Source organism: Bufo gargarizans, chromosome 3 (assembly GCF_014858855.1).
Source record: "Bufo gargarizans isolate SCDJY-AF-19 chromosome 3, ASM1485885v1, whole genome shotgun sequence".
Taxonomy (NCBI): domain Eukaryota; kingdom Metazoa; phylum Chordata; class Amphibia; order Anura; family Bufonidae; genus Bufo; species Bufo gargarizans.
The window spans coordinates 8,570,339-8,588,889 of record NC_058082.1 but is presented as its reverse complement, the minus strand read 5'-3'; the positions used below and the strand labels follow the sequence as shown (position 1 = coordinate 8,588,889).

At 49.4% G+C, this 18,551-nt stretch overlaps 1 protein-coding gene across 2 annotated transcripts in view; it reads right to left on the bottom strand.

Moving 5' to 3' along the window:
- The window catches only part of LOC122933204 (beta-arrestin-1), a 136,432-nt gene extending 118,352 nt beyond the window's left edge, over positions 1–18,080 (bottom strand). Inside the window, exon 1 of one of the 2 annotated variants that reach the window (XM_044288047.1) lies at positions 17,756–18,080. Coding sequence is in view for 1 of the 2 variants with exons in the window: in XM_044288048.1 (XP_044143983.1) it covers positions 17,756–17,775 (20 nt within the window). In the remaining variant the exon portion in view is untranslated. The remainder of the gene's footprint in view (positions 1–17,755) is intronic. The other variant, XM_044288048.1, reaches the window with a different exon arrangement.
- Positions 18,081–18,551: the final 471 nt, after the last annotated feature.

The following is an 18,551-nucleotide window of genomic DNA, read 5'->3' as shown; positions in this document are numbered from 1 at the left end:
CTATTGCTCCCTGTTATCAGCCATTTCAGGGGGGAGGATGACTGTAGGACAGGAGGAATACAGTCTATTGCTCCCTGTTATCAGCCATTTCAGGGAGAGGATGACTGTAGGACAGGAGAATACAGTCTATTGCCCCTGTTATCAGCCATTTCAGGGGAGAGGATGACAGGAGAATACAGTCTATTGCCCCCTGTTATCAGCCATTTCAGGGGAGAGGATGACTGTAGGACAGGAGAATACATCTATTGCTCCCTGTTATCAGCCATTTCAGGGGAGAGGATGACTGTAGGACAGGAGAATACAGTCTATTGCCCCCTGTTATCAGCCATTTCAGGGGAGAGGATGACTGTAGGACAGGAGAATACAGTCTATTGCCCCCTGTTATCAGCCATTTCAGGGGAGAGGATGACTGTAGGACAGGATAATCCAGTCTATTGCCCCCTGTTATCAGCCATTTCAGGGGAGAGGATGACTGTAGGACAGGAGAATACAGTCTATTGCCCCCTGTTATCAGCCATTTCAGGGGAGAGGATGACTGTAGGACAGGAGAATACAGTCTATTGCCCCCTGTTATCAGCCATTTCAGGGGAGAGGATGACTGTAGGACAGGAGAATACAGTCTATTGCTCCCTGTTATCAGCCATTTCAGGGGAGAGGATGACTGTAGGACAGGAGAATACAGTCTATTGCTCCCTGTTATCAGCCATTTCAGGGGAGAGGATGACTGTAGGACAGGAGAATACAGTCTATTGCTCCCTGTTATCAGCCATTTCAGGGGAGAGGATGACTGTAGGACAGGAGAATACAGTCTATTGCTCCCTGTTATCAGCCATTTCAGGGGAGAGGATGACTGTAGGACAGGAGAATACAGTCTATTGCTCCCTGTTATCAGCCATTTCAGGGGAGAGGATGACTGTAGGACAGGAGAATACAGTCTATTGCTCCCTGTTATCAGCCATTTCAGGGGAGAGGATGACTGTAGGACAGGAGAATACAGTCTATTGCTCCCTGTTATCAGCCATTTCAGGGGAGAGGATGACTGTAGGACAGGAGAATACAGTCTATTGCTCCCTGTTATCAGCCATTTCAGGGGAGAGGATGACTGTAGGACAGGAGAATACAGTCTATTGCTCCCTGTTATCAGCCATTTCAGGGGAGAGGATGACTGTAGGACAGGAGAATACAGTCTATTGCTCCCTGTTATCAGCCATTTCAGGGGAGAGGATGACTGTAGGACAGGAGAATACAAGTCTATTGCCCCTGTTATCAGCCATTTCAGGGGAGAGGATGACTGTAGGACAGGAGAATACAGTCTATTGCCCCCTGTTATCAGCCATTTCAGGGGAGAGGATGACTGTAGGACAGGAGAATACAGTCTATTGCCCCTGTTATCAGCCATTTCAGGGGAGAGGATGACTGTAGGACAGGAGAATACAGTCTATTGCCCCCTGTTATCAGCCATTTCAGGGGAGAGGATGACTGTAGGACAGGAGAATACAGTCTATTGCCCCTGTTATCAGCCATTTCAGGGGAGAGGATGACTGTAGGACAGGAGAATACAGTCTATTGCCCCCTGTTATCAGCCATTTCAGGGGAGAGGATGACTGTAGGACAGGAGAATACAGTCTATTGCCCCCTGTTATCAGCCATTTCAGGGGAGAGGATGACTGTAGGACAGGAGAATACAGTCTATTGCCCCTGTTATCAGCCATTTCAGGGGAGAGGATGACTGTAGGACAGGAGAATACAGTCTATTGCCCCTGTTATCAGCCATTTCAGGGGAGAGGATGACTGTAGGACAGGAGAATACAGTCTATTGCTCCCTGTTATCAGCCATTTCAGGGGAGAGGATGACTGTAGGACAGGAGGAATACAGTCTATTGACTCCCTGTTATCAGCCATTTCAGGGGAGAGGATGACTGTAGGACAGGAGAATACAGTCTATTGCTCCCTGTTATCAGCCATTTCAGGGGAGAGGATGACTGTAGGACAGGAGAATACAGTCTATTGCTCCCTGTTATCAGCCATTTCAGGGGAGAGGATGACTGTAGGACAGGAGAATACAGTCTATTGCTCCCTGTTATCAGCCATTTCAGGGGAGAGGACTGACTGTAGGACAGGAGAATACAGTCTATTGCCCCCTGTTATCAGCCATTTCAGGGGAGAGGATGACTGTAGGACAGGAGAATACAGTCTATTGCCCCTGTTATCAGGCCATTTCAGGGGAGAGGATGACTGTAGGACAGGAGAATACAGTCTATTGCCCCCTGTTATCAGCCATTTCAGGGGAGAGGATGACTGTAGGACAGGAGAATACAGTCTATTGCCCCCTGTTATCGGCCATTTCAGGGTAGAGGATGACTGTAGGACAGGAGAATACAGTCTATTGCCCCTGTTATCGGCCATTTCAGGGGAGAGGATGACTGTAGGACAGGAGAATACAGGCTATTGCCCCTGTTATCAGCCATTTCAGGGGAGAGGATGACTGTAGGACAGGAGAATACAGTCTATTGCCCCCTGTTATCAGCCATTTCAGGGGAGAGGATGACTGTAGGACAGGAGAATACAGTCTATTGCCCCCTGTTATCGGCCATTTCAGGGTAGAGGATGACTGTAGGACAGGAGAATACAGTCTATTGCCCCCTGTTATCAGCCATTTCAGGGGAGAGGATGACTGTAGGACAGGAGAATACAGTCTATTGCTCCCTGTTATCAGCCATTTCAGGGGGGAGGATGACTATAGGACAGGAGAATACAGTCTATTGCTCCCTGTTATCAGCCATTTCAGGGGAGAGGATGACTGTAGGACAGGAGAATACAGTCTATTGCTCCCTGTTATCAGCCATTTCAGGGGAGAGGATGACTGTAGGACAGGAGAATACAGTCTATTGCTCCCTGTTATCAGCCATTTCAGGGGGGAGGATGACTGTAGGACAGGAGAATACAGTCTAATATTACTTTGCTGCTAATTTCGTAAAGTCCATTCTGTGATGATTACTGTCCCTTTAAGGCTCAGACACATATTTTCCGGAGTTCCCTAGAATTAGTCGGGGGGGGGCCTTTAACCTGCCTGTTACCCAGCAGGCAGTGAAGGGGTTACGTTCCTCAGAGCCGCACACATTCCTCCCTCTCATTGCTTCCTTCCGCTGCTGAAGTCTTTCCTGTTCCTTGTAATCACATTTCCCTGCAGCACACCCCAGAGATTATCCCACGAGCTACAAAAAAGTGTAAAAAAAAAAAATCCCAAAAATCTTTCCTCTCCTTCACCCTAAAGTGGTGGTGTTACCCAGTGATGGTTCCCATGGTAACGGTGCAGATTGTTACATTGTTATCATTACTTCTTGCCACAAAGTAGATTCCTCTCTGCAGCGCCACCTAGAGGGACTTCCCATGTACATCAATGCCTCCCCCCGCCCTCACCAGCCCAGAGAAGCAGATCTGACCACAGAATGGTGTCGCTGCAGCTACCTGTAGGTGGCGCCACAGAGACATGGGTGCACAGAGACATGGGTGCACAGAGACATGGGTGCACAGATCCCCTCAAGGTTGGTAAGCCAGGTACTCCAAGGTCTAATACTGCACCCCCAAGGCTATGATTATTCTGGCCCAAAATAAGTGAGCGCCCCCTAGAGACATCTCGTGTACCCCCCTAAGGTACAGGACCACAGGACAGTATTCCCAGAGTTGTGATAAATCCCTATCACAGAGGAGCTTCTCTGGAGATGTTCCTATGACAACTCTTCCTGCCCCTAAACTCCATTTGTTGTCCTAGAGAAACTGGGTCTCACAGCAACCGGAGCGCAGATCAAGAAGAGATGGGATCGGGGCGGCCTCTGACCTTAGGACTCAGCTGCCAGAACATGGGACAGGAAGGGTTGTCATGGGGACTTAAACAATCCACCTGAAACTCCACAGAGGAACGAGAGACTTGTGTTTACACGTCTACATCTGCCGTCAGACCTCCTTTACATCAGGAACATCCAATAATCATGTATTCCAGAAGATCCAGTTATCTGACAGTCCAGAAAACCCACTAATCCAGCATCCCAGAAATTCAGAACATCCACTAATCAGGCATTAAAGCAGTCTAGAACATCCACTAATCTTGTAATACTTCAGTCTAGAATATCCGCTAATGTGGCAGTCTAGAACATCCACTAATCTGGCAATACCACAGTCCAGAACATCCTCTAATCCAGCACTTCAGCAGCTCACAACATCCACTAATCTGACATGCCAGCAATCTAGATCATCCTCTGGATAATCCACTAATCTGGTAATAATGCAGGCCAGAACATCCACTAATCTGGCAATACCACAGTCCAGAACATCTACTAATCCAGCAGCCCAGAACATCCAGCAGTCCAGAACATCCACTAATCCAGCAGTCCAGAACATCCACTAATCTGGCAATACCACAGTCCAGAACATCCACTAATCCAGCAGTCCAGAACATCCACTAATCCAGCAGTCCAGAACATCCACTAATCCAGCAGTCCAGAACATCCACTAATCCAGAACTCCAGAACATCCACTAATCCAGAACATCCACTAATCCAACAGTCCAGAACATCCACTAATCCAACAGTCCAGAACATCCACTAATTCAGCACTCCATAACATCCACTAATCCAGCACTCCAGAACATCCGCTAATCCAGCAGTCCAGAACATCCACTAATCCAGCACTCCAGAACATCCACTAATCCAGCAGTCCAGAACATCCACTAATCCAGCACTCCAGAACATCCTGAAGTCCTGAGTGTGTGCACTTGTGCCCCTTGTGCGGCTCCAGATTCTTTCTCAGATCTCGTAAAGGTCGCCTCTGACGTCAGCACTGGGCTGTAATCAAGTGTCTGCGCCGCACTCCGCTCACATCAAAGCCCCCCCCCTTTATAATCACAGTGCTGCTGGGATCCAGTCAGGACAACCCCCCCCCCCCCCCCCCCCATTAGCTCCTGGCAGCGCTCCTAGGAACAGGCGGATAGCTTTCCTTAAAGGAGAACAACCCAAACCGTCATCACTGCCGAAATATCACAAACCTTCCTGCCCTGTGCCTGTGCTCTGGATGTAAGTATCTGCGTCACCTGGTCCTAAAAACGTCCCAGTGGTTGAACTGCCAGGACAGGAACTGTTACCATGGGGACATTGGAGGAGAAGCACTGGAAAGCTTAAAGGGATTCTGTCACCTCCCCTAAGGCAAAAAACGATTTAAAACCAGCCATGCAGCACAGCTTACCTGGATTAGGCTGTGCTGTTCAATCTTGAAATCCGTCCAGCAGTTAGTTCAAAAAACGAGTTTGATCAATGAGGAAATGCGTCCTGAAGGTGCCCAGAGGGGCGTTTTTTTCTTCTGAGAGAGCCCAGTCCCGCCCCTTTTTCAGTGCCCAGCCCGCCTTCCTTTTACTTCCTAACCGCCGCCCCCAGCCTGCCACAGCCTCCCCTTCCTCTCCTCCCCCTCCCTCTTGCCGAACGAAGTCTCGCACAGGCGCAGTACCCACTGAGGGCTGCGCCTGTGCGATCATCAGGAGACTGAGGGCGGCAGCTTCATCTTCGTCACTGGGCATGCGCCGAGCCCAGTGACGTCCGATGCTCGCTCTTCCCTCAGCAGGGAAGAGCGAGCATCGGACGTCACTGGGCTCGGCGCATGCCCAGTGACGAAGATGAAGCTGCCGCCCTCAGTCTCCTGCTGATCACACAGGCGCAGCCCTCAGTGGGTACTGCGCCTGTGCGAGACTTCGTTCGGCAAGAGGGAGGGGGAGGAGAGGAAGGGGAGGCTGTGGCAGGCTGGGGGCGGCGGTTAGGAAGTAAAAGGAAGGCGGGCTGGGCACTGAAAAAGGGGCGGGACTGGGCTCTCTCAGAAGAAAAAAACGCCCCTCTGGGCACCTTCAGGACGCATTTCCTCATTGATCAAACTCGTTTTTTGAACTAACTGCTGGACGGATTTCAAGATTGAACAGCACAGCCTAATCCAGGTAAGCTGTGCTGCATGGCTGGTTTTAAATCGTTTTTTGCCTTAGGGGAGGTGACAGAATCCCTTTAAAAGTTTTCCTAATTTGAGTCTTGGCATCGGGGGCCACATCGGGCGGCTGCGGTGGGATCTGGCCATCCCTTCCTCGTTGTTCTTAGGGTGGCCTCATGAGCCGAATAATGTAAAAAATATGAGTGTCAGCTGGATTAACCCTATTAAACCAGGCACCCTGTTGGGTAGGGCTGAACCTGCTGATTAAAATGACACCTGTCTTGTGAAAATCAGTTGCAGCGTTCCTGAGAAAAAATACTTTTATTTTTAGGTCCATAGAGGCTTCAGCGCACCAAGGGGCGGGGCCTGGCCACTGAGTGCACCTCGGCCTTCCAGTGTTGGCCACGCCCCTCAGGGCGCTGAAGCCCTCAGTTGAATAAAGAATAAAAGTCTTCCTTCTCATTAATGCAGCAACCGATTTTCATAAGACGGGCGTCATTTTAATCAGCAGGATCAACCCTACCACGAGATATACCTGGCTTTATAGGGTTCATCCTGAGGGCTACCCTTTAAACTTCACTCTGAAGGGGCAGTGGTTATCCATTTACGCCTAATGTTTGCAAGTGAAGTAATAAGAATGACTCAGGGGCCCCCAGACCATTCTCACCCCCCTGTGATCATCCTTGCCAGGCACCGCTTATCTCTTCCTGAGCCAAGTACTGGCTTCACTGGAATCAGTAGCACCCTGTTGGGGGAAGGGGGACCTTTTTCGTTTTCCTGCGAAACCCTTCTCCTTGGCTCTGATAAGATAAAGCAATCTATTCAGAGTGGGCACGTGCCGGACCATGAATGGCGCATTCTTCTTTGCTGGAGTGCCCAGCTGGGCAGCCATGCTGGCGAGGGGCCGGGGCTGCCAGAGAGGGGGGCATTGTTACTGCCATCAACATCTGTCTGTGATCAGCTCCAGAGCCGCCCGGGATGCTACACAGTGCCAGGACCACCCTGGGCATAACAGCTGCCATGGGCATAAATCTCATGTAGGCACATGGGCCCCAGTGTAGAATCTGTAATAGAGCACCCACTATAAAGCTCTGGGCGTGGGGCCCCTGGGGGCCACTACAACCCCCGCACCCCGAGCACTGACCTCCCTCTTCATCTCTACAGAAACTTCAATCAATGTTAGATGATGGAACGCTCTAACCTATGTTGTGTTTCCGTTTCTCGCCATTTTCATTAAATCTGCTTGCTGTCACTGAATGGAAACATCGCACCCAATGGGCTTAAACCCGTCCTGACCTGGCAGTAGGTCGGTTACTATTAGGTCCAGTTCAGCCTGGACCGCAGACGGATACATTTACCTGCGCTGATACATTGTGGCAAAGCATCGGGCGGGTTTACCTCACAGAGGATTGTCTAGATTCGACACATTGTAACTGTCAGCCGTGGGAAGTAAAAGCCCAAGAAGGGTTCAGGGGAACATTTCCATTCATTGACAACAAGCAGAGATCTTAAAATTATTGATGAATTGCGACACAAGCTCTAGTAGGAAGATGCTGGCTCCATTCACTGACACAGTGCTTCTGTCGGGTGTCAGCAGCTACTTCTTACTTATAATAAAAATTGATATTATCCGTGGCTATGTAAGGGTTAATAAGCCACTGTTTACGCAGGATTTCCGCTTCCATGGCGGCGGAGCGCACTTCATACCCTATAGATAAGAAGATAATTACAGGCAGAGGACGGAACGAGCGGCCGTCACATTATCCGTGGAAATGACAAGAAAATGTGTTCCAGGAAGAGACCGCAAGACAACCCCCAACATGTCAACTCCGACAGGAGGAATACTCCCAGAAAAAAACTGGAAAATGGCATCTCTCTATCTATCTATCATAGATCCGTTGCCCGGTGTGGAGGCTGCAGACCACGTCAGGACAGATACACTCCTATCATCCCGGCCGATGGGAAAATTGGCTGTGGCGTCTATGGGGTTAATATTGAGGAGGTTGAGGCTGAGCAGTGGCTCCTCATACACACGACCGTGTCCGTTTTGCGTTCTGCAATTTGCGGAACAGATCGCCCAGCCCTCCGTACAGCAGTCCTATCGTTGTAGGCGATACAGACAAAGGACATGCGGATGCGGACAGCACATTGAAGGGAAGGGGTCCGCATCCGACCCGCCAAAAATGCGAACCCAAATCACAGTCGTGTGCATGAGGCCTTACAGGGGATAGGGAGAAGTCAGAGCTGCAACCACAGCCCACCTGCAACATGCCCACCGCTGGGTGCCCCCTGGCAGATAGGACCACTGCCCGCTGGGTGCCCTGGGCTGGGGGACCAGGCAGATGCCTAGGGTCATATGAGCACAGCTGGGCTCTCCATGACTACTGGGAGTTATATTCAAGATGGCGGCTTTCAATATGGAGAAGGGTGACGTTTAGGTTATCCCCCCCCCGCAGCTGACGGACCCATAAGGAAGAGAGAAATCCTCCACCTCAGGCCCCTGTGTGCATGAAGGGGTTAAATCAGCGCAGGGAACCCCAGGTCTGAGCGGCTGTGCGAGAGTCCCCGGAATAGTCAGGAAAGCGCTTGTGTAATGGATGCGCTGAGCTTCAGTATAATCCAGCGGGAATTCCCATGGATCAGATCCAGCAGAGAGAACGGCGGCCAGAAATGAGGACTGCGCAAGCGCCGTAGAGCCCACGCCCTGCGGGGCAATGACAACCTAAAGGGCCCCCCTCCCAAAACCCAAGAAATCCAAGAGTCCATCAAGCTGTCAACAATGTATCTCAGATGTTGCTGCATTGTATCTGTTTCTGGGAAAGCCGGGTGACAAACAGTATGGCCGCCATTAGGGGGCGTGCCCTCCTTCATTCAGTCCGGAAAGCTCGATCTGCCACCACACGCACAGATTTAGGCCTCCTGCACTGCACTTTTTTCAGTTTACGGGCTGTTTTTTGCGTTCTGTATACGGTCCGTATACGGATCCATTCGTTTCAATGGTTCCGCAAAAAAAATAACGGAATGTACTCCGTATGCTTTCCGTTTTCGAATTTCCCGTTTTTCCGTTCCGTTGAAAGATAGAACATGTCCTATTATGGCCCGCCAATCACGTGGCTCCATTCAAGTCAATGTGTCCGCCCCAAAAAAATATGGAACACATACGGAAATGCATCCGTTTGTCTTCCATATCCGTTTTTGCGGAACCATCTATTAAAAATGTTATGACCAGTCCAAATTTTTCTATGTAATTACTGTATACAGTATATGCCATACGTAAAAACGGAAACACAACAGAAACAAAAAACGGAACAACGGATCCGTGAAAAACGAACCTCGAAACACTGAAAAAGCCATAGGTCGTCTGAAAGAGGCCTTAGGACTCCTGCACACGACCGTATTTTTTTTCCGTTTTTTTTTGCGTTCCGATTGCGGTCCGTATGCGGAACCATTCACTTCAATGGGTCCTCAAAAACAATGGAAGGTACTCCGTATGCATTCCATTTCCGTATTTCCGTTCAAAGATCAAACAATTTCCTATTATTGCCGCAAATGACGTTCCGTGGCTCCATTCAAGTCAATGGGTCCGCAAAAAAAACAGAACACATACGGAAATGCATCCGTATGTCTTCCGTATCCGTTCCATTTTTGCAGAACCATCTATTGAAAATGTTATGCCCAGCCCAATTTTTTTTATTTACTTACTGTTTAAATATTATTGTATGCTTCCGTTTCCGTTTGCGATCCGCAAAAAAAAAGATCACAAGCGGAAACCAAATGGAAAAACGAAACGGAAACGGAAACACTACTGAAACAAAAAAACTGATCAGTTTAAAACGGACCGCAAAACCATACGGTGGTGTACAGGAGGCCTTACCCGTCAGGACTCGAGGACAGTGCGGCGACCAGGGCTGTCTTTACCAAGGGGCAAAAGGGGCAGCTGCCCCGGGCCCAGTTGCTCCTGGGGGGCCCAAGGCAGCTGCCTCTTGAGCCCTGCTAGCTACTGCCCCAGGTGTCAAGCTGTCTGTGTACTTTAACGTTGTGATCTGGGACCTTAATGACATCATCACCATGTGACCGGTAACCTAGCAATTACTGGTCACATGGCTATGAGGTCATCACAGGTCCTACCAGGAGTGTTGCAGAAGTTAACTGTGGAGCTTTTTTGTGTGAAGATTACATCAGAAAAAGGTGACAGGGGCTGTTATGTTAATATACTGTAAACTACTGTATAGTGGGGTGCTGTATATTGTGTGGGGGCCTGTATACTGTGGGGGGCTGTATATTGTGTGGGACTGTATACTGTGTGGGGGGCTGTATATTGTGTGGGACTGTATACTGTGTGGTGGGCTGTTTACTGTGTGGGGCTGTATACTGTGGGGGCTGTATACTGTGTGGTGGTCTGTATACTGTGTGGGGGCCTGTATACTGTGTGGTGGGCTGTATACTGTGTGGGGGGCTGTATACTGTGTGGGGGGCTGTATACTGTGTGGGGGGGGGGCTGTATACTATGTGGGGGCCTGTATACTGTGGGGGGCTGTATATTATGTGGGACTGTATACAGTGTGGGGCTGTATACTGTGGGGGGCCTGTATACTATGGGGGCTGTATACTGTGTGGTGGGCTGTATACTGTGTGGGGGCCTGTATACTGTGTGGGGGCCTGTATACTGTGTGGGGGGTCTGTATACTGTGTGGGGGGCTGTATACTGTGTGGGGGTCTGTATACTGTGTGGGGGGGCTGTATACTGTGTGGTGGGCTGTATACTGTGTGGGGGCCTGTATACTGTGTGGGGGTCTGTATACTGTGGTGGGCTGTATACTGTGGTGGGCTGTATACTGTGTGGTGGGGCTGTATACTGTGTTGGGGGGGCTGTATACTATGTGGGGGCCTGTATACTGTGTGGGGGCCTGTATACTGTGTGGGGGGCCTGTATACTGTGAGGGGGCCTGTATACTGTGTGGGGGGCCTGTATACTGTGTGGGGGGGCTGTATACTGTGTGGGGGGGCTGTATACTGTGTGGGGGCCTGTATACTGTGGGGGCTGTATAGTGTGGGGGGGCCTGTATAGTGTGGGGGGGCCTGTATAGTGTGGGGGCTGTATATTGTGGAGTGCTATACTGCTGTACTGTATACTGTGGGGGTCTGTATACTGTGGGTGCGGTATAGTGTGGAGTGCTTTACTGCTGTACTGTACATAGTATAGTGTGGGGGGCTGTATTGTGTATAGTTTGGGGTGCTGTATACAGTGAGGTGTTGTATACTGTGAGGTGCTGTATACTGTGGGGTGCTGTATACTGTGGGTGCGGTATAGTGTGGAGTGCTATACTGCTGTACTGTATAGTGTGGGGGGCTGTATCGTGTATAGTTTGGGGTGCTGTATACAGTGAGGTGTTGTATACTGTGAGGTGCTGTATACTGTGAGGTGCTGTATACTGTGTGCTTCTATACTGCTCTACTATATACTGTGGGGTACTGTATAGTGTGGGGTGCTAAACTGCATACTGTGTGGTGATGTATACTATAGGGTGCTATACTGCATACTGTGTGGTGCTGTATACTATAAGGTGCTATACTGCATACTGTGGGGTGCTGGGGTGCACTGTAACACTAGGGTGAGCCGAGCCCTGGTCTCCTTCCTGCAGAGCGGTGCCCACTTCCAGCCTGAGCCCAGAGCACTGATCCTGAGCCGCTGGAGTCTTCAGAACTGGAAGTATTTACAGTCATTCACTGGACTCTACCAGATGTGTGGATTTTTTGTGTGTGTGTTGTGGTGGAGGCCGTGATTGCCTGCTAGGGTGTGGGAAGGCGGGATCCAGGGGGCCCCAAGTAAATTTTTGCCCAGGGTCCAATCAATATTAAAGACGGCCCTGGCGTAATGGGCAGACTGGTCGTAAGTGATGTTTTGTGGAAAATTTGGTAGAAGATCGCTTAAACGGCAATTCCTGAAAATAATGGGATACGATTACTGGAGCACGACGCATGAGAATAATGAGGCGCGAGGCACTGATAACCTCCGTCCTAAGCGAGTCGCGGTTTTCCTGAGGAACGTAGAAGAAAACAGCCCGAAACGCGTTAGCCGGGGACAGTTTTGCCGCAATCCCCAGAACCTGCGCCGTTCTCGAAAAAGCAAAGTGTAAATTATGATTTGTCCAATCATTTCATGAATGTCACATCGGACAAAAAAAAACAAAAAAACGTAAATAACTCAAACGCATTGTGCAGCAGAGACCAGATGTGATTCCGACTCCCGCCCGCCCACCCACGGGACCCCTGCACTCGCAGGGAGGGGCCGCCATCTTGGATTTCCTTGGCTGGCTCCAGCACATTCCTTCACATAGTAAATAACAGTTTAATAAAAGGTCACGGATTATAAATATTTGTACGGGCATTAACTCCTTCACTGCTGCACTCACCCAGCGCTGGTGGAGGGGCCTGATGTGTCTTTTTTTATTTATTTATTTACCACAATGAAGTACAAAATATTTGCCCCCAAAAGAGGGCAACAAGGGAGGGGGAGATGCAGAGCGTCAGAGTTCCACAGACCCACCATCATAATACTAAAGCTAGTGCCCCCAGCAATGGCGCCTGCGCAGCACAACTTCAGGCGTCTCCCATCATGCCCTTTCCCCTGTGCTCAGGGTCGCCCCCTGGTGGGCACAATCTGGAGCCGCAGGTCCTTTATCATCCTGTAGATTACCCACCTTGATGTGCCTTGTGCATTTGACCCATGAATGATGACTGTTTGGGGCCCCGCTGTTATAGGGCCAATGACTATGAACGGGCTAAAGCCTCAGACCTGTTCTGCGTCCTCTCATCTGGGCCGCCCAGAAAGGAAACGGTTAAAGTTCGATGGAAGGAGAAGATCAGCCCAGGACGGAGCAACAGAAATGTCTATAGAAAGATCAAAAAAAGGGGAACCCCACCCATGGATCCAACTGAGACTCCATGGAGAAGATAAGATCTCTGCTTGCTTCAAATAAAGGGGGACGACTTGTGATATAGAAGATCCTAACTAATGTCAGTGAATGTGGTCGCTGTCAACCTGCAGCCTGACACGAATTCTCCCGTCTTACGAGAAGTTGTCAGAAGCATGGCGGCGCATCGCCATCAAACAGCGCAGTAATAACGGCGGCGGAGCCGGTGAGATCACATCACGTATCACCATTATAATATAGTCACATCTAAAACTTCCCACTACTGAGGATTTGTTACAATTGTGTCCAGTAAAGTCGATCTGTGATCTATGCACCTGCAACTATGTCTCTTCTGTCCTCGTAGTTTGTTACAATGTATCAGTGCAGGGAAAGTGTATCATGTCACAGTGCAGACTGCGGATGTCGTAGAGGAGGGAGGCTAAACTACATGCAATTGTAACAAATCCTCAGCTTTACGAAATGTATAAATTAGGGTACTTTCACACTTGCGTGCCGGCTCCGGAAAATCGTGTGCAAACAGAAACCATTTGTTTCCAGATCCGGATACGTTTGACAAATGCATTGAAATACCGGATCCGTCTCCCCAGTGTCATCCAGGAAAAACGGATCCAGTATTTATTATTTTCACATTTTTAAAGGTCTGCGCATGCGGCAATTTTAATGCCTGATCCGGCACTAATACATTTCAATTGGAATTAATGCCAGTGTTCCGGAATTTTGGATGGAAAAAATACCGCAGCATGCTGCGGTATTTTCTCCAGCCAAATACTGTAAAACTGACTGAGCTGAAGACATCCTGATGTATACTGTTCGGAATGCATGGGGATAAAACTAGGACGGAACTCAATAACGGAAAACTTTAACGCTAGTGTAAAAGTACTAAAAGTACCCTAATATCACAGTACACACATTAAAATGACTTATCGTGTCCAGATCCTGATTTATATCCTGTATAACACTCCAGAGCTGCACTCACTATTCTGCTGGTGCAGTCACTGTGTACATTCATTACTTATCCTGTACTGATCCTGAGTTACATCCCGTATTATACTCCAGAGCTGCACTCACTATTCTGCTGGTGCAGTCACTGTGTACATACATTACTTATCCTGTACTGATCCTGAGTTACATCCTGTATTATACTCCAGAGCTGTGCTCATTATTATGCTGGTGCAGTCACTGTGTACATACATTACTTATCCTGTACTGATCCTGAGTTACATCCTGTATTATACTCCAGAGCTGCACTCACTATTCTGCTGGTGCAGTCACTGTGTACATACATTACTTATCCTGTACTGATCCTGAGTTACATCCTGTATTATACTCCAGAGCTGCACTCACTATTCTGCTGGTGCAGTCACTGTGCACATACATTACTTATCCTGTACTGATCCTGAGTTACATCCTGTATTATACTCCAGAGCTGCACTCACTATTCTGCTGGTGCAGTCACTGTGTACATACATTACTTATCCTGTACTGATCCTGAGTTATATCCTGTATTATACTCCAGAGCTGCACTCACTATTCTGCTGGTGGAGTCACTGTGTACATACATTACTTATCCTGTACTGATCCTGAGTTACATCCTGTATTATACTCCAGAGCTGCACTCACTATTCTGCTGGTGCAGTCACTGTGTACATACATTACTTATCCTGTACTGATCCTGAGTTACATCCTGTATTATACTGCAGAGCTGCACTCACTATTCTGCTGGTGCAGTCACTGTGTACATACATTACATTACTTATCCTGTACTGATCCTGAGTTACATCCTGTATTATACTCCAGAGCTGCACTCACTGTTCTGCTGGTGCAGTCACTGTGTACATACATTACTTATCCTGTACTGATCCTGAGTTACATCCTGTATTATACCCCAGAGCTGCACTCACTATTCTGCTGGTGCAGTCACTGTGTACATACATTACTTATCCTGTACTGATCCTGAGTTACATCCTGTATAATACTCTAGAGCTGCACTCACTATTCTGCTGGTGCAGTCACTGTGTACATACATTACTTATCCTGTACTGATCCTGAGTTACATCCTGTATTATACCCCAGAGCTGCACTCACTATTCTGCTGGTGCAGTCACTGTGTACATACATTACTTATCCTGTACTGATCCTGAGTTACATCCTGTATTATACCCCAGAGCTGCACTCACTATTCTGCTGTTATCAGTACTAGCAGACACCTCTTCCTCTTAGGCTACTTTCACACCTGCGTTTGGTGCGGATCCGTTTGTATTCTCTGTAACAGCCAAGACGGATCCGTTTTCTATTGTGCCAGATTGTGTCATAGAAAACGGATCTGTCCCCCTTGACTTACATTGTGTGCCCGGACGGATCCGTTTGGCTCAGTTTCGTCAGACAGACACCAACACCCTGCAGGCGGCCTCCAGAGCGGAGTGGAGACTGATCGGAGGCAAACTGATCCGTTTTGGACCGCTGAACCCTGAACGGATCTCAGAAACGGAAAGCCAAAACGCCAGTGTGACGCCGCCTCACTGTGCTCCTCGTTACACAGCTCCAGGTGTAAATATTACTCTTCCAGAACAGCCTCGTGAGACATTGCTTTGCAGACACTGAGCATACAAGGAAGGTTGACAGATTTCAGCTCTGAAGCCTGCAGAATTCTGAGTGCTGATAGTGATGTCACTCTGAAGGTGAAGGGTCACCTGCAGGGTCCTTCATGGGGTAACAGCGGGGGCAGGGCTGCAGGGTAGACCCCGAATGTTTACATAATCCCCCTCCGATCACACGGTGTGACATTGTATCCATGAGAACAGCAGAGAACGCTGTGGACTGCTACAATGTAACGACCCCTCCCCCATAACAGATTACATAACAGCGGGGCGCTCAGCGTCACCCACCCTCATGTGGTCCCCGCGCCAGCGCTCACAGTCCCTGCAACATAAGATATCGCAAGCGTCACACTGGGGAAAGCGGGGGAGAAGCGTCACATGACCCCGCGCCCCCCCCAGCACCGCATCGGAGACACCGTTAGTTTTAATACAGACACCGAAAGGCCTGGGATTAACCCATCGAGAACTGACGCTTAGGCTACATGCACACGAACGTTGTTTATTTCCGTGTCCGTTCCGTTTTTTTTTGCCGGTATTCATTTCAATGGGTCCGCAAACAATTCCGACAGCACACCGTGTGCTATCCGCAGCCGTATGTCCGTTCCGTAGCCCCGCAAAAAAATGAGAACATGTCCTATTCTTGTCCGTTTTAGGCATTGTTACAATGGATCCGCAAAAAAAAAAAAAACAGATGGCATCCGGCTTTTTTTTTGCGGACCGCAAAACACATACGGTCGTGCGCCTGTAGCCTTAATTAGTGACTGTATGCGGAGGCCTCAGTATATTGGTCTAGCTCGGCGCCGCCCTGCTGGACATTCCCGGTAGTGACCCCATAATGTCTGACACCTGCCGCTCTTGTGTCGGGGAATCGCCCACCTAGCAATTCCCTAATATCATACCCGTCTCGCCCCTTCTACGCCCCCGACGTCATATAAGGCGATCGCTATTCCGGACCCAATTCTTACCATAATGGCAGCGGATTGGGAACCGACCGGCGGGACGGCAGACGGTTTGCAGCAGTTTGGGTTTCTCGCATGCGTTATTTTCCTGATCTACGCGCAGGGGCCATTCATATAGACAGGTCAATCGATAAACCACCCCCATCATTTCCTCCAGGGAAGCGGACGATGGCATTAACCTAAGTGGTGGCACTATGTAACCGGAGCGGGCGCAGCGCCAGGCCACGGGGGAAGCTCCGAACTTCCTCAAATTCTCCCAACGTCAACGTAAAGCCCAGAATCCGAGCCCCGTTCTCCCGGGATGGGGGTCATCCGTGTGCTCTGGGGTCCCAGCAGAGGAGGAAGGGGGCGGGTTAACCCTTGGCAGCCCAGTCTGCTCAATATACGATTTATGTTCGCAGTGGCGGAAGGGGAACAAAGTCTTTTAACCCTTTCACTTCCACTGCCACAGACACGGGGGAAGTCATTAAAGGGGCGCTGCAGCCGGACGCGGGTTAACCCTTCGGTCACCAAAACTTTTCGCATCCTTGTTCCTTAACACGGACTTAACCCCTTCGGTACCAGGTTGGGATTCCTCATAACTCACCTGCTGGAATGGAAAGCCTATTAACCCCTTCCTCTGCACATCCTCCTCGGGTCATGGCTTTGCATCCCTCCTCACCCTTTAGCCGGAGTCGCCCCGTTTGTTATTGACCCGTCCGGAGGGTTGAGACCTAGTAACCCTTTCCTCCCCGTGCCCCGATTACATCCAGTGCTCTGTGTGGTGGTGGTATGTCGTGGGAACCGTAGTAGCGGACACTGGGGACGCCCGCCACCCTCCCTCGTTCCCTACGAATCTTTCCATTGGGTTGTAAAGCTCATTAACCCCTTCATGTCTAGACCCTATTTACAGGAGGGTGGGATGTGCTCGTGCATCCTGACCCTCTGGCTACGGACTTGACCCTTTAAATGTCAGCCTAGGTCAGGTGCAGAGGCTCTCTTGCTCCTCAGTGTTTGGCGTCTTTTCCCTTAAAATTTCCTAAATCCACCAAGAAATTCACAGCCCCTTAACCCTTTCATGTTCACGCCATCATAATAAGATGAATGATCCCGAGAGGTAAGTAGGGGGGCACGGTGGTCGTGCAGTCTGAAGCTCTAGGGGGCCAGCTATGGATTTAACCCCATAAATGCCTTAACGTAGAGAGCAGGGGATCCCTCATGGCTCAGTAGCTGGAGCCCTTCTAAGACAGCACAGAACAGCGAAGTCCATTAACCCCTTCATTCCACGCCGACGGATGAGATTGAAGTGTTAGGATGGACCTACCTGGTTCCTTTGTCGCCCATGGCCAGGCTCTTGTCAGGATGGACGGTCCGATGAGGGTCAGATGCCGGTATCCGATGATGCGGAGCCCAGGCTGGTATAGCAGGCAGCAGGGCTTTGTTTTGCAAGCAGAGCAGCTGCAAATAAAGAGATCTGTCCCCTCTGCCTGCAAGACTGGATGTAAATCCTGATGGGATTAGAGGGAGGGCGAACACGAAATGTGAGAGGGAGAGCAGGAATTAGGATTATTATTCTGATGGTGCCATCAAACAGCTTGTCCTCTGGCCCCTCAGCCCGGCTGTCTGTGGGCTGTACAAGCTGACAGCCTAGAGATCCACCCTCACTGCAGCTCCACTGCTTCCTGCTATGTGCACTGCATGGACTGGGCTTCCCCTGCTGGAACAGAGCGAGCGCCCACAGTAAAGGGCAGCAGCACAGAGATCTCAGGATAGTCACAGGGGCAAGGAGTTCCCATCTGTGCACCTTCTAAAAGGAATCCGGGGGGAATCCCATTCTAATCATCTGATGTAAAAACCGCTTATTGGTGAAAAGATTACATTGATTAACAGAGTAAACAATAGAGTCCCAAATGATCATAAAAACATTAAACTGGTTACTGATCACATCCACTGATGAACAAGAATATAACTACAATAATACTGCCTCCTATGTACAAGAATATAACTACTATAATACTGCTCCTATGTACAAGAATATAACTACTATAATACTGCCTCCTATGTACAAGAATATAACTACTATAATACTGCCTCCTATGTACAAGAATATAACTACTATA